This window comes from Electrona antarctica, assembly GCF_951216825.1.
Source record: "Electrona antarctica genome assembly, contig: scaffold_94, whole genome shotgun sequence".
Taxonomy (NCBI): domain Eukaryota; kingdom Metazoa; phylum Chordata; class Actinopteri; order Myctophiformes; family Myctophidae; genus Electrona; species Electrona antarctica.
The window spans coordinates 93,297-109,836 of record NW_027637548.1 but is presented as its reverse complement, the minus strand read 5'-3'; the positions used below and the strand labels follow the sequence as shown (position 1 = coordinate 109,836).

Below are 16,540 nucleotides of genomic sequence, written 5' to 3'. Positions count from 1 at the left end.
ATGGACCCTTTTTAGATCTGGTCCATTTGGTTTCATTTTATGCTCTCAAGAGTACAATTATTGCACATGCATTACAATTCAGGATTCAGGACAGGAACCCTGTTTGGTGCATTATGTTATACTTTGAAGAATATTGAAAAATAGCAGATCTGCATAGAATAGATCAACAAGCTCATAAAACAAACAAAAAATAGCAGATCTACAAGCTTGTAGATCTGGCATTTTTGAAAAATCATGAAAATGAGTGCCAATCTTTGAATATAATATTCATTCACAGCGAACGTTTCTGGGAGGTCCCTGAAACAACATTTTGAGATGGGGGTCCACGGTCAATTACATACATATTTGACATGAAATAGTTTGAAAGCCACTTTTATAGAAACAGGTTTTGGTCTCAGTCCTAAATGGGTATGATGTAGAATTGTTATTTTGCTCAACGTTTGCCTGTCATCTCTCCTACAATGACACATCAATACAGCATGGAAATGTGAACAACATTTTATCCAACAACGACAATATTCTATGTCTTGGGTCTTCTGAGAGGCTAAAATCTCAAATGGTAGTCTGGGTCAAATTCTGAATAAATAATGATTTTTGATTAGGGATGCAAGAAATTCTTGGCTGATACCGATAACAATTTAGCCAATACTGATATTGATATGTTTATTTAGTTAGTTATTTCCCCTTTTTGTGTCAGGGAAACAAATACATATTCAATCAAATAAATGTTCAGAATCCACAGCTTGGTAGGCTGCAGATAACCAACACACCAACATATAATCTACATAAGCTTGGTAGGGCAGAGATAACCAACATACAATCAATAAAGGAATTACGGTAGGTGGACAGCAACAACATGAAATATTAGCTGTAGTTCCTTTACAAACTTCACTAGTGTGGGAACATTCTACCAATGAATGAAAAACAGGAATACTTTTAGATAATTAATTGAAAGTAAACAATACTGAAGAGTAATTTATAAAACTGTTATTGGAAGCCAAGAGGGGCCAAAAAACCTCTATGGTGAATCATGAGCATTGGGGATTTCATGTCTCACACGAATCAACACAGGATGGGAGGACAAAGCAGCCCATGTAACTCCAACACCAACGGACGAATTTGCTGTATCCCAGGTGCCTGTAATAGCGGCATGACCTGTATTTGGAGAGACATGTTTTTAGATTCATCATATACTAGTACTACATTTCAATTTCCTATCATGATACAAAATTAGTTTGTCTATTATACTCAAAACATTTATGTATTATGTTGACAGTACAGCATTGAGGTCATGGGGGTGACCTGCTGCAGTCAAGTGCATGGATCTGCAACCTTTTTGACATGTTTTCATTTCCTCATCATCATTTTATCACGACCACAATCACATGGTATGGAGCACAGATTCACTATTTTAACAGTGGAAGAACATTTTTCAGAAAAGCACCGAATTTATAGATTACTTTTTGTTCTTCAGATTTTAGTAATGCAATTAATTTAAACATAGATGGGTGGGTAATAAAATTAATTGGCAGGTATTTTTGCCTGAAATTCATAATGCTAGTATTCTTACATTCCAACAAAACATGGTAGGCTACTCATCTCCAATTCTGGCTTTATTCCTGATAGTGTCATATCAACATGAAGTGACATATCACATTCAATGCTGTATTGTAATATTTCTAACTGGTTTTGATTGTCTAAAGGCAATACATGACCTTTGTGTTTTATTTATTTCCTTTCACTTCATTTTGATTGATTCAATCAATCAATCAAAATGTATTTCCTTTCACTTCAGGGTGTATAATGATAATTAGAATCAAAGCACTAACACACATATCTCCCAGACAGAAGCCAGGGTGTACTTTGTGTATAAATGTTGTGAGTGAGTCACTGTGAGTGGACTAAAATGTCTAAACGTTTTGTATATAAAAACTCTTATAACACTTATGCCAGTTATCACAAGCCTCCCCTGTGCTTGTGTTGGCTCTCCATAGAAAAGTAAGGGCTACAGCACACATTTTCTTTGGGGGACAGTATTTCACAAAGTCCACGTTGGAACATAATCTTACTAGATCAAGTGGGGGTGACGTTCATTTACCAAGTTGATTATATCGATATGTTTTAGCCTGTATAGTGTAGCCGTTGTGAACGCGAAGAGTTGTGTTTATTTACCAAGCTTTGTCACCCATGCGATAATCAGCGGCCATGGCTTCACACCTCCGACAGCTCCATCAACTGCCTCCGTAGCTGCTGAGCCAGAAGCCAGGGGTTCAAACTGGTAGGGCAATGATGGTTGCTCCACTAAAGTCCCCATCTTCAAATAACGCTTCGCTAATGGTGCCAGAGTCCGTCCTCCATTGCAAGATGCGATGTGTGTGTGTGTGTGTGAGAGAGAGAGAGGTCCCGCGCCCCCATGTGTGTGTTACAGTATGCCTGCATGATCAGGTCTCACTGCGGGGACCAGAGGCAACGCAGCCTCCCCGGGCCAAAACTGCCTCAAACCCGCGGAGCGGCTCGGACAACCAGGGCGATAATAGCGATATTGATTATTATTTACAATGAATAAACAAACACACAAGTTCCCTTGAACAATGTTGTGGTAACTAAGGACGGTATTGCAGAGGGTATACATTTCGTCCTGTGGCTGAGAGGGGACGAAAGGAAGGGAAGAGAACAGCGGTACATTAGACAGGCGCTGCGGCGATGAGAGCTGTCAGAGCGGGCAGAGGCCACAGCAGACAGTCCGTAGTCACGCTGCAGGGCTGCGGGTCTCAGAGCGGGCAGACAGGGGTGTTGGTGACCGGGGGAACGTGGGACTCGAGCCCGAAATTTGCGATTGTGCTGCAGTTCCCCTAAAAAACCCCACGCCAACCTCAGTTGCATTCTAACTAAGAGATTCGAGCGAAAAAATATTTTTTTCCAATTACATTTATAGCCAATATGACGCTAAATGTACCGTCAAAAACGCTAGCCTGACCTAGTAGCCACTTGTTGCTAGCGCCGTAGCGCGTCGCGCGTGGTTTCAAGGGTTTCAAACTGTTTTCAGTCAGACCACGTGATGTACAATACCAGCAATAGGAATTCTAGGAATGTCAGCGGACCTTTAATAGCCAACATGAGGTGATACAGCTTGAGAGAACTTCCAACATGAAGACCTTCCATGACGAACCAATCAACTGCTGTAAAATCCTTAAGATCCTTTTCCCTGGCAGAACAGTTCTGACCAATGGCATCGCTGGCATCGGAAAAACATTCTCTGCGCGCAAGTTTGCTCTGGACTGGGCAAGAGGTTTGGAGAATCAAGATATAGATCTCCTGGTTCTCTTTTCATTCCGGGAGCTGAACTTGGTCAGAGATAAGCAGTACAGTCTTCTCAACCTGATCCATGAGTTCCACCCAACGTTAAAGAAGGTCACAGCAGAGCAGCTCGCTGCCTGGAAAGTTTGCTTCATCTTCGATGGCCTCGATGAAAGCAGGTCTCCGTTGCACTTCGACAAAAATGAAATCATCTCTGATGTCACAGTAACATCATCGGTGGATGCTCTGTTGACAAACCTCATCAAGGGGAATCTGCTCCCCTCGGCCCTCCTCTGGATAACCACCAGACCTGCAGCAGCCAATCGGATCCCTCCTGCATGTGTTGACATGGTGACAGAAGTGCGAGGGTTCACAGACCCCCAGAAGGAGAAGTACTTCAGGAAGAGATTCAGTGAAGAGAAGCTGGCCGACAGAGTCCTCTCACACTTGAAGACATGGAGGAGCCTCCACATCATGTGTTACATCCCACTCTTCTGTTGGATCATTGCTACCGTTCTGCTGGACATGTTGAGGACACTCACCACGATAGGACAGCTGCCCAAGACCCTGACTGAGATGTGCTGCCACTTCCTGTTGGTTCAGACAAACACGAAGAAGCAGAAGTATGATGAGACTCATGAGGGGGAAAAGAGAAAAAAGAAAAGAAACAAAAAAAAGAAAGATAATCGACAGCAGCTCATGAAGTCTGACAGGGATGTTCTTCTGAATCTGGGCAAGCTGGCGTTTAAACACCTGAAGAAAAGTAGCATCATGTTCTACCAAGAAGACCTGGAAGAGTGTGGTCTTGATGTGAAAGACGCCGCGCTGTACTCAGGAGTGTGCACGCAGATCTTCAAAACAGAGAGTGTGCTGTTCCAGAAAACGGTCTACAGCTTTGTTCATCTGAGCATCCAGGAGTTTCTGGCTGCAGTCTACCTGTACCACTGTTTCACACAGAAGAACAAGAAGGTACTGGAGACATTCCTACATGATGATGATGATTATGAGGATGTGGATGAGGATGATGAATACAGTAACAGCACCCTCTCCGACTTCCTGGAAGCTGCTATGGAAAAATCCCTGGAGAGTAAAAATGGCCACCTGGACCTCTTAGTCCGCTTCCTTCATGGCCTCTCACTGCAGTCCAACCAGAGTCTGTTAGGAGGCCTGCTGGGTCAGACAGAGAACAGTCCAAAGGAGATCCAGAAAGCCATCCAGAACCTGAAGGAGATGTTAACTCGTGGTGATGTCTCTCCTGACAGATGTATCAACATCTTCCACTGTCTGATGGAGATGAACGACCACTCATTACATCAGGAGATCCAACAGTTCCTGAAGTCAGAGAACAGAACAGAGAAACTGTCTGAGACCCAGTGTTCAGCTCTGGCCGTCATGCTGCAGATGTCAGAGGAGGTTCTGGAAGAGTTGGACCTGGACAAATACAACACATCAGAGGAGGGGCGAAGGAGACTGGTCCCAGCTGTGAGGAACTGCAGAAAGGCTCGGTTAGTAGTTAACACATTGACTTGACTGCCAATCACGTCATGTTACGTCGCATCGAATCCATCACTTGACTGCCAAGTACGCAGTATTGTGTCCTATGGTCTTTTCAGTGGATTAGTATAGATGGCGCTCTTCATCAACGTACTGTATGAATGATGCTAGGTTGCTAGGCAACAGATAAAACCAGAAATGAACCAGAAGTGAAAGTCTGCCTCCCGTCCGCCTCAATTTAAACAGAAATGTGCTTTGGATAAAAGTGATACATAAATGCACCATTTACAATGACGCAGAATTTTATACAGCCGGTTCCATGTTTTCCCGATCTCAACCCTGTCTGCATGCACAGGACTGCTACAATGTCAACCCTGTCTGCATGCGCAGTCAGTACTGCTTCAATGTCAACCCTGTCTGCATGCACAGGACTGCTTCAATGTCAACCCTGTCTGCATGCACAGTACTGCTTCAATGTCAACCCTGTCTGCATGCACAGGACTGCTTCAATGTCAACCCTGTCTGCATGCACAGTACTGCTTCAATGTCAACCCTGTCTGCATGCACAGTACTGCTTCAATGTCAACCCTGTCTGCATGCACAGGACTGCTTCAATGTCAACCCTGTCTGCATGCACAGGACTGCTTCAATGTCAACCCTGTCTGCATGCACAGGACTGCTTCCGTAAGATTGCATTGGGAAAACATGCTGACTTCAGTGTTGTCCCTGAACGCGTTCAATGAGCGATCGTTCACGAACATGTTCATATTTTGGGTGAACGTGAATGTACTGTATTTCTGTTTGATGAACGTCATTGTGAACGCGTTCATTTCTGCCGTGTGTGAACGTCACTTTCTCACGTTCAACTTCGTTCAAGAGTGAGTGTTTCCATAGAGCCTTCCAGGCGAAATCCCCACTAAGACACACCCTAAACAGGCCTTAATATCTAACAGAAAACCACCAATAAGTCCTTATGCGACACAATTTAACTAATCGTTCTCAACCGTACAATTTCACTGGAGCGCGCAGCACGCAATGAAAATGGCTGATCTACAAGCTCACAACGTGTTGCGTCCGCGACGCGTTGTGAGCTTGTAGATCAGCTATTTTCAGCACGCGGAGATATGCAGGCTGTGAGAACTGAACTGAGAGCCTTCACAATAAAAGCATGCAGCTTTCACAAGTTGGCCCATAATTAAGACAAGGAAAAGGATTAAAGGTGTAGTGAAACGGAAATGGTGGACATTTATTGTGAAGTTTCAAGTTGAAACACCGCTATGAAGTTTCTGAACCAATCAGAGCGTCGCATCCCTTCAGGCGATGGGACGGTAGCTAGGGAATGTTGCTATGCTATACGCAGCAGCGTGGTGTGTGTTTGTTTACAAATCAAATAGACAGCCAGCTCTACCAGTTTACTGTTATGTGGCTTATTTCTACCCTATAATGTTTTCAGATACATATTTTAGCGTGATGATTAAGTTGAAACCGAGTAATACACTGTCTGGATGTTATCTGGAATGGGAATAAAAACGGAGGATTTCTGTAATCAATAGCAGCTGTGCTGCATGGATGCGCACATATTGGAGAGGATACGGGTGAGCTTCATTTTTATTGGCTTTTATCGATGTGGGCCTCGACACGTCATCACGCAGCACGTTTTCGTTTTCAGGAAGTAATAAAAAAATATATTTTTATGGACTTTTGATATAAAAACACACAAAAATGAGAATTTTCCCATTTTTTTGGCATCCATTGTTAGGTATGCTCATATGATGACCACGGAGATGGTCTAAAAGTGTGAAAAACGTATTTTTCATTTCACTACACCTTTAAGAATTCTGTGGCACTTTTGCAAAAGAGCTATTTTTTCCAAAATGTAAAAAAAGAAGGAATTATTTTGGGTAATGGAGAAATTGTAAAAGTTGTAACTTTATTAATCCCAAAGTTATTCCCAATAGGAATAAAGTCTGCGGTTCTATGGCTATGGGCTGCGGCAATAATTTAGAAAAACTAAAAGAAAAGAAAAGAAAAGCGAAAATAACTAAAATAGTTCATTTTGTGGAACCATGAACTTTAGTTCAAAATGTTGAATGATGAACTATGAACTGAACTAGTTCATTTTTAAATGTTTGAACTGTGAACTGAGCTAGTTCATAAAAGAGATGAACTTTCCCAACACATGGCTGACTTCATAAGCAATTTAAACGCTCGTTTCAACCCGTCACTTAGATGTTCTTGGCCGCTAAGAAATAAAACATCTGAGAGCATACTGTAGGTTATGACATTTCTTTTATAATATTGGGGAAAATCAAACTAGTCTTCATTTCACACCTTCTACTGCTGGTTGAAATCTATGATATCTAAATGTCGATCTTCCTGTTATTCTAGTGGTGTTGACCCGAGGGTCACGACCCCTCGGGGGGTCGCCAAATTATTTTGGGGGGTCCCCAAATTATTTATTACAACTGAATGGCTGGGAAATGGAAATGAAGTGTTTACATAGTACACATAGTACATGCATAAACTTTCCTTAATGATTATATCTGGTTTCAGTATTCATTTATGATATATTTTCTCTATTATTAAGGTTATTTTTGCAGTCAGTTTGTATTGGGGGTGGGGAAGCGGGGCGGGGGTCGCGAGACATGGCCAAAGCATCCCTGGGGGTCCCCAGCCAAAAAGGTTGAGAACCCCTGGTCTATTCCACAATACTGTTTATGTCTGGATAACTATAGATAGGAGATGTTTTAGTTAACTTCCATGACAGTGGACTAGGTATCATTTGTTTTGATCATCTCTTATTTAATCTGCATTTACAGACTTGCTGGCTGTAATCTCAGAGAGACAGACGTTGAAGTTGTGTCTTCAGCTCTCAGCTCTAATCCTTCCCATTTGAGAGAATTGGACCTCAGTGAAAACGACCTGCAGGACTCAGGACTAGTGGAGCTGCTCTGTGCTTCACTGAAGAGCCCACACTGTAGACTGGAAGTTCTAAAGTAAGATACATTTACCACATTTATTATGATCACTTCTGTTTTATTATTTATTATTACGGCACGGAGTGCCACGCTATGAGCTTGTAGATCTGCTATTTTTGAAAAATCGTGAACATGTGGCACAAATCTTTGAATATATATTCTCAGGGCGAACATTTTTAACTCAAATAATTTGCTTCTGGGGGGGCATGTTTTCAGATGGGGGTCGGCGGCCTATTACATATCATTTGTTGGGTCCTTGACGTGAAATACTGTAGTTTGAGAACCACTGACATAGAAATATAGGTTTTTCAGAAATGTTCAGATTTAGAAGACATTTTGTAGAATCGGCCTCAGGGTTAATAAGCTTGATATTGAATAATTAATATCCCTTTAAGGCAAATGTACAGGCTACTTTGACATAAATAGTTGCACACCGAAAATAGCTGATCTACAAGCTCACTGTCTCCAAATGTCTTAATGCTCAGGGTGGGATCTATGTTGGTTCTCTGCTCTACATGTAAAGTGTCTTGACACAACTTGTTGTGAGTTGACACTTTAATACAATTTAACTGAATTGAATCACAGAGCGTCGGAGACGCAGCACTTGTGAGCTTGTAGATCGGCTATTTTCGACGTTCAATCCCTTGTAGCTACCGTGCTACCCATGAATACATAATCAATATTCTGCATCTACCTACTGTACCAATCAATTATCATTCTATTAGTCTAGGTCTGTGGTTCTCAAACTGAGGGTCTGGACCCCCAATGGGGTCCCCAGAGGATTAGCATAATGTGCAGCATTGTTTTCTCACTGAACAGTAGACAAACCGTCAGTATAAGTTACAGTATACAGTATACAGTAAGTATACAGACTATCTGCACATTTCTAAAGCAACCACACCGAAGGGTTGGGTCGGGACAAAGTGTTTTTAAGATAAACCACACCAATGCAACTTGGTGTGCAACTCATTGTGGTTGATAAAATAAAAAATAAACAAATAAAACGCTTTGGGTACAATTAAATTACTTTTAAAACATTTTTAAAACCAAATTGTCAAATATTACGGAAGAAAGAGGCAAACATTGTGAAAATAGCCGAACTACAAGCTCACTGCAAGGCTTTGTGAGCTTGTAGTTTGGCTAGTTTCACAAAATGTATCTGTGGAGCCGAGTCAAACTAAATGTAATGCCTACAATTCCAAGTCCTTGTCAGGTAGGTGGTCCTCTGTTCAGATATGATTATTTAGGTATCATTTGTTTTATAATCTCTTATTTAATCTGCATTTACAGACTTGCTGGCTGTGAGCTCAGTGAGACAGGTGTTGAAGCTGTGTCTTCAGCTCTCAGCTCTAATCCTTCCCATTTGAGAGAATTGGACCTCAGTAAAAACGACCTGCCGGACTCAGGACTAGTGGAGCTGCTCTGTGCTTCACTGAAGAGCCCACACTGTAGACTGGAAGTTTTAAAGTAAGATACATTTACCACATTTATTATGATCACTTCTGTTTTATTATGTACTGTATTATGTGAATATAATATGAATGCTGTGGTGAGAATGTATTAATCCATTCTTGGTGGTGTGGGATATCGCTAGGCAACCAGCCGCCAGGTAAGCGTGGGACCCGAGAGAGCCAGTGTGAAAGGAGCATAGAGCAGCCGAGAAGACCACGCCCACCACTGGGCCAGCTGATCGAGGCCTGTTACGTTCCAGCCTATGTGCTGTCTCAAGGCCAAGGGTACTCATCAGGCCCACCTGCGCGGCCAGACAAACAGTTCAAGTGCAGACGAGGCTGCTCTTGCGCTCACTTCCTCACTGACTCTCCGACAGGATAGATCGGGCCATGCTGGCGGTAACCCGCTCCCGATCAAACCTGTGATCCTTACATTAACCCCGCCTGGCTATAGGACGACGGGGAACGAAGTACCCGTCTCAGGCCAGGCGGAATTATACGCCTAAGCAGCAGGAAAGACTGTTTAGAAGCCCCTTGAAAAAGGGAGGACATTTACGTTGTTGTTTCATGCTGCTTTATTATTTCGCACCCCAACCAGCCCATACCCACGGGCCTGTGAATAAATAAAAAGCCATACTGGCGAGTTCTACTACAACCTGAGTGTTCTGGTGTGTTCAATCTCCACAGTGGGAACCCCTTTTGGTGTTTTATACTTTAGCTATTGAAAAATAGCAGATCTACAAGCTCATAGCGCGGCACGGAGTGCCACGCTATGAGCTTGTAGGTCTGCTATTTTTGAAAAATCGTGAACATGTGGCACAAATCTTTGAATATATATTCTCAGGGCGAACATTTTTAACTCAAATCTTTGCTTCTGGGGGGGCATGTTTTCAGATGGGGGTCGGCGGCCTATTACATATCATTTGTTGGGTCCTTGACGTGAAATACTGTAGTTTGAGAACCACTGACATAGAAATATAGGGTTTTCAGAAATGTTCAGATTTAGAAGACATTTTGTAGAATCGGCCTCAGGGTTAATAAGCTTGATATTGAATAATTAATATCCCTTTAAGGCAAATGTACAGGCTACTTTGACATACATAGTTGCACACCGAAAATAGCTGATCTACAAGCTCACTGTCTCCAAATGTCTTAATGCTCAGGGTGGGATCTATGTTGGTTCTCTGCTCTACATGTAAAGTGTCTTGACACAACTTGTTGTGAGTTGACACTTTAATACAATTTAACTGAATTGAATCACAGAGCGTCGGAGACGCAGCACTTGTGAGCTTGTAGATCGGCTATTTTCGACGTTCAATCCCTTGTAGCTACGCCACAGTTATCGAGCTTTACCGTGCTACCCATGAATACATAATCAATAGTCTGCATCTACCTACTGTACCAATCAATTATCATTCTATTAGTCTAGGTCTGTGGTTCTCAAACTGAGGGTCTGGACCCCCAAGGGGGTCCCCAGAGGATTAGCATAATGTGCAGAATTGTTTTCTCACTGAACAGTAGACAAACCGTCAGTATAAGTTACAGTATACAGTATACAGTAAGTATACAGACTATCTGCACATTTCTAAAGCAACCACACCGAAGGGTTGGGTCGGGACAAAGTGTTTTTAAGATAAACCACACCAATGCAACTTGGTGTGCAACTCATTGTGGTTGATAAAATAAATAAAAAGTAAATAAAACGTTTTGTCCCGACCCTTTGGGCTTTAGGTACAATTAAATTACTTTTAAAACATTTCTAAAACCAAATTGTCAAATATTACGGAAGAAAGAGGCAAACATTGTGAAAATAGCCGATCTACAAGCTCACTGCAAGGCTTTGTGAGCTTGTAGTTTGGCTAGTTTCACAAAATGTATCTGTGGAGCCGAGCAGCGTTGTGAGCTTGTAGATTTGTAATATTTTCGCATTCATCTAATGCCTACAATTCCGATTGCTTCTAAGGGGAGGGGGGGGGGGGGGGGGGGGGGGTCCCAGTTCAAATATGATTACGGTATGTTGGGGGCCAGGGTTTGTTTTAATTGAACTAAAGCATCCAGGTGTGAAGGCACCCTAAGTGGGACAAGAGAGTCCTTTAATACAGGGGTTCTCAACCCGTGGGTCGCGACCCCTCAGGGGGTCGCCAAATTAGTTTGGGGGGTCCCCAAATTATTTTTTAAAAAAAGTTTTTTTTTGTTGTTTTTTTTTCACCATTTTTCAAAAATAGCAGACCTACAAGCTCGTAGCGCGCCACTCGGTGGCGCGCTATGAGCTTGTAGATCTGCTATTTTTCAATAGCTAAATTATAACATAATGCTTAAAGCACCAAAAGGGGTTCCCGCCCAAAATGGGTTAAGGTTATTGTAGCAGTCAATTTATATTAGGGGGCGGGGCGGGGGTCCCGAGACATTGCCAAAGCATTTCCGGGGGTCCCCGGCCAAAAACGTTGAGAACCCCTGCTTTAATAGATGCTGGAAGCAGGTTCTAAATCCAGGAATAATGCATATTTAAATTGTTATTTATTAATTCATTTATTCATGTATGTTTCCATCTGGTGTTTCAGCCTGGCTCACTGCGGCCTGTCAGAGAGATGCTGTGAAGCTCTGGCCTCAGCTGTAAACTCTAATCCCTCCCTAAGAGAGTTGGACCTGAGCCTCAACGTGGTGAATGATTCAGTCCTGGAGAACTGCAAGTGAGTAGACTTGGGCTGTGTCCATGTTGGACAGTGCAGTGTTTCCCTTAACAGTGTATTCACTCTGACACGACGTCACAAAGCATGCAGAGAGAACAATGCAGTGCCTCAAAGAAACTGGAAATATTAACCTAGCATTTGTACTCAAAACTAAACAACAACAAAAAACTAAATCTAATAACAAGACATATCCAATATGTGATAGTTTCTGACCGAGGCTAAGTCATATGAAAGCTGGGAATCATATCTTCAAATTTATATATTGGTTGTTCAGTTTGAGTTGACCCACCAGTTTTGGAGATATGGCTTATAGAGTAATGTCTTGCAGAAAACGAGTTGAGAAAACATGCTTGAAATGTTCACTTCTGTGGACTAACATTACACCTATAGCTACATATTTCAGCTCTGACATTTATTTCAGACATGCTCTAGTATGTGAATAGTGACAGTCTGCCTCTTTTAACTCATTTTGGATTAAAAAAAAAAGAACATTGATGCATTGTTGTTCTACTTCCTACAGAGTGAAACACTGTAGTGTCAGCTAGTGGAGACGTTGTGTTAGACAGTTAGACATTGATGCATTGTTGTTCTACTTCCTACAGAGTGAAACATGGAGGAGAAGATTGGCTCACTAATCCTCAACTGAGTCAACTCATTACAAAACGTGAGTTTTCTGTTTTTGTCAATATCACACATTAACATTTATACACTGTTGTATACTTGGTTGATGTTGTCCTGAAAACTCTTGTGCTCTCTACTCTCTGCTCTTGGCCTGGTCCTTAACACCATCAAGATGAGGTCATGTGGTTTGACAGAAACAATGGGCCTCATTCACTAACCTGGTCGTAAACAACATGTATTTCGTCTATATTGGCATAAGTTCAGTTCTGACGTGCGATGCATGAAAGGTGGTGCAGAGCCGTGATGTGTGCAGATCACAGGTGGATCTCGTTTTTTTTTGAAAGTCACAAGTGATCTCCCGTGTCGATCATTGGCATCGTTCCACGCTCCATTTAACAACATACAAGACAACCAGAAATATAAATCACACGTGTGTGAACTGAGCGGTGCAACTATACATGTATTGTTACAGTTACTGTACTGCACTGTGCTCTGTACTGTATTGTAGTGTACTGTGCTCTATGCTGTACTTAGTAAATAGTTACCGTGTGTTACCATGCGGGGGTCCCCGGGGGGTCCCCAGAACAACCAGACCTCCAGGAACACGCCCAGGGGGCCGGCTCAGTTCTGGCGAGCCTTCCCACGTCTGAAACGGTTGAGAAGTGAGAGAGTTACCGTGTTGCAGCTTTCCGTGCTCGGACAGACAGACAGACAGACAGACAGACAGACAGGTACACAGAGAGACAGACAGGTATACAGAGAGACAGACAGGTACACAGAGAGACAGACAGGTACACAGAGAGACAGACATGTATACAGAGAGACAGACAGGTACACAGAGAGACAGACAGGTACACAGAGAGCCAGACAGGTACACATAGAGACAGACAGGTACACAGAGAGACAGACAGGTACACATAGAGACAGACAGGTACACACAGAGACAGACACACATAGAGACAGACAGGTACACAGAGAGACAGACAGGTACACAGAGAGACAGACAGGTATACAGAGAGACAGACAGGTACACAGAGAGACAGACAGGTACACAGAGAGACAGACAGGTACACATAGAGACAGACAGGTACACAGAGAGACAGACACGTACACAGAGAGACAGACAGGTACACAGAGAGACAGACAGGTACACAGAGAGACAGACAGGTACACAGAGAGACAGACAGGTACACAGAGAGACAGACAGGTACATAGCTGTGTAATGGAGAGGAGGCACCGCTCATAAAACTACAGATCTGAGATTTCAACGCGTGTGTAATAAAGTGGAAAATATTGTGAAAATAGCAGATCTACAAGCTCACAATGCCTCAAACTAAATGTAATGCCTATACAATTCCAAGGGCTTGTCAATGTGGGGGTTCAATTATTATGGGGGTCCCCAGTTCAAATATGATTATTTTGGGGGTCTCCAGTTCAAATATGATTATTTTGGGGGTCCCCAGTTCAAATTATTATTCTGGGGGGTCCCCAGTTCAAATATGACTATTTTGGGGGTTCCCCAGTTCAAACATGACTATTTTAGGGGGTCCCCAGTTGAAATATGATTATTTTCGGGGGTCCTCAGTTGAAATATGATTATTTTCGGGGGTCCTCAGTTCAAATAAAATCACACTGTGTGGAGACTTTAAGACATTCTGCCCCCTGGTGGTTGGACTCTAACACTTCACCCGACAGTGACGATCTTCTCTATTACATTTTAAATGTATCGAGACTTAATTTAGTCGACTAATTAGACTAAATAATGTACAACTGACTAAAATAGGACTAAAACTAAATGGTATGTTATTCAAAAGACTAAATCAGAATGTGTTGTCAAAATTAACACGGCATTAGTTTGTAGATCAGTGTGTGTGTGTGTGTGTGTGTGTGTGTGTGTGTGTGTACACGCACATACACTGTGTGTGTGTGTGTGTGTGTGTGTGTGTGTGTGTGTGTGTGTGTGTGTGTGTGTGTGTGTCAGCCAGTGAATGATGTATTTAATGTGTACTGTGTTGTTTTCTCATCAGATTTCCAGCGTCTCACACTGGACACAAACACAGCACACTGTGACCTCTCTCTGTCTGAGGACAACAGGAAGGTCACACAGGGGTCACAGAGGTCAGGGGGTCAGCGTCCTCCTGATCATCCAGACAGGTTTGATGTCTTTGAACAGGTTCTGAGTTCACAGAGTGTGACTGGACGCTGTTCCTGGGAGGTAGAGTGCAGTGGAATGGTTGATATAGCAGTGGCTGACGGAACAATCAGCAGGAAAGGAGATGGTGATGACGGTTGGTTTGGATGGAATGAGAAGTCCTGGAGTCTGTACTGTTCTGGTGATTATGGTTCCAGGTACTTTGTCACACACAACGGACAGCAGACTGTCCTCCCTGTCAGTCCCTCTACAGGCTCCAACAGAGTATCAGTGTATGTGGACCGTCCCGCTGGGACTCTGTCCTTCTACACAGTGTGCTCTGACTCACTGAGACACCTGTACACCTTCCAGACCACTCCCACTGGACCTCTCTATGCTGGGTTCGGGTTATACTCCCCCTCCTCCTCAGTGTGTCTGTGTGAGCAGAGATAGAGTCTCTATGTGAGGGTGACATCATCAGGTCGCCATGGTTACTCAACATGTTTGAGTGAGTGCAGGTTGTCATGGTTACCACCGTCGCCACGGGGTACCGGCCACCGGCCTAGTGTTACATCATGGACTCCATATTTGGGCATGAGTGACTCGCCATGACATCACGGTGACATCATCGTGATGATGTAATAAGCAGCACAGTGACATCATTGTGATGATGTAATAATCAGAGCAGTGACATCACCATTACAGCTCCTGGACGTTGTCATGTCAACACCCCCCAAGCATTTGACCTTTGACCCCGGACCCCCGTTAGATCAGATTTGTGTCGTTAAAAATGTTACAAACTGTACAATAATGCATTGTGAGCTTGTAGATCTGCTATTTTCAAATATCAAAGAAATATATGGTTAATATTTGATCATTTAGCTTCTAGGACCCCCTGGAACCCCCTCAAGGACCCCCGGGGGACCCTGGACCACACTTTGAAGAACCAGTTAGTGTTGATTTAGTCGACTAAAACATTGACGGAAAATGTTTGTGGACTACTTTTTTTCCACTGAGGAAGACTAACATGACTAAAACTAAGACTAAAATACTGACAATGTCAACAAATAAAACCTAGACTAAATGTTAGGGTGGAGAAGAGATCCAGTAGAACTAAAAGACAAGTCATTCTATGCTTGGTTGCATGCTGAAAATAGCAGATCTACAAGTGCAGTGTAGATCGGCTACATTCAGCAAATCAACCATTACGACGCCACCAAGGCCCACCGAAATACATTTTAGTCGACTAAAATCATATCATTAGTCGACTTAAACTAGACTAACACTAAAACATTTCAGATGACTAGAATAATGACTAAAACTAAATGAAGCTTCATTCCAAAGACTAAAATGACAAAAAACAAATCTAAATTTGCTGTCAAAATAAAACAAAAGAACCAGTTTAAACACGTTAACCCTTTATATACACACTGGCTATTTGAAAACAGCAGATCTACAAGTTCACAATGCGTCGCCATGCATATATATATTTTTTATATATATTTCAGAAAATGGTAACACAAATCTTGTGTGGGGGTACCTGTGGGGGTCACTGGCACAACTATGTTCAAATGACCTTTGACCTGGTAGACGGGGATATTCTTTGACCTTTGACCTGGTAGACGGGGAGAGTATTTGACCATTGACCTGGTAGACGGGGAGAGTCTTTGACCATTGACCTGGTAGACGGGGAGAGTCTTTGACCATTGACCTGGTAGACGGGGAGAGTCTTTGACCATTGACCTGGTAGACGGGGAGAGTCTTTGACCTTTGACCTGGTAGACGGGGATAGTCTTTGACCTTTGACCTGGTAGACGGGGAGAGTCTTTGACCTTTGACCTGGTAGACGGGGAGAGTCTTTGACCTTTGACCTGGTAG

At 42.8% G+C, this 16,540-nt stretch overlaps 1 protein-coding gene and 1 long non-coding RNA gene across 2 annotated transcripts in view; one reads left to right on the top strand and one right to left on the bottom strand.

The window, feature by feature from the left end:
* Window positions 1-3,147: 3,147 nt before the first annotated feature.
* Window positions 3,148-9,240, top strand: LOC306918847 (protein NLRC3-like; the record flags this gene model as incomplete). Its single annotated transcript, XM_079531701.1, has 3 exons — window positions 3,148-4,802; window positions 7,611-7,787; window positions 9,060-9,240. 3 exons carry the CDS (start codon window positions 3,148-3,150, stop codon window positions 9,238-9,240), a joined length of 2,013 nt encoding a protein of 670 aa, XP_079387827.1.
* A 6,967-nt stretch (window positions 9,241-16,207) lies between these two features.
* Window positions 16,208-16,540, bottom strand: part of LOC306918852 — a 72,736-nt gene continuing 72,403 nt past the window's right edge. The window contains exon 3 of the long non-coding RNA XR_013789418.1: window positions 16,208-16,245. This is a non-coding gene — a long non-coding RNA (uncharacterized lncRNA). The remainder of the gene's footprint in view (window positions 16,246-16,540) is intronic.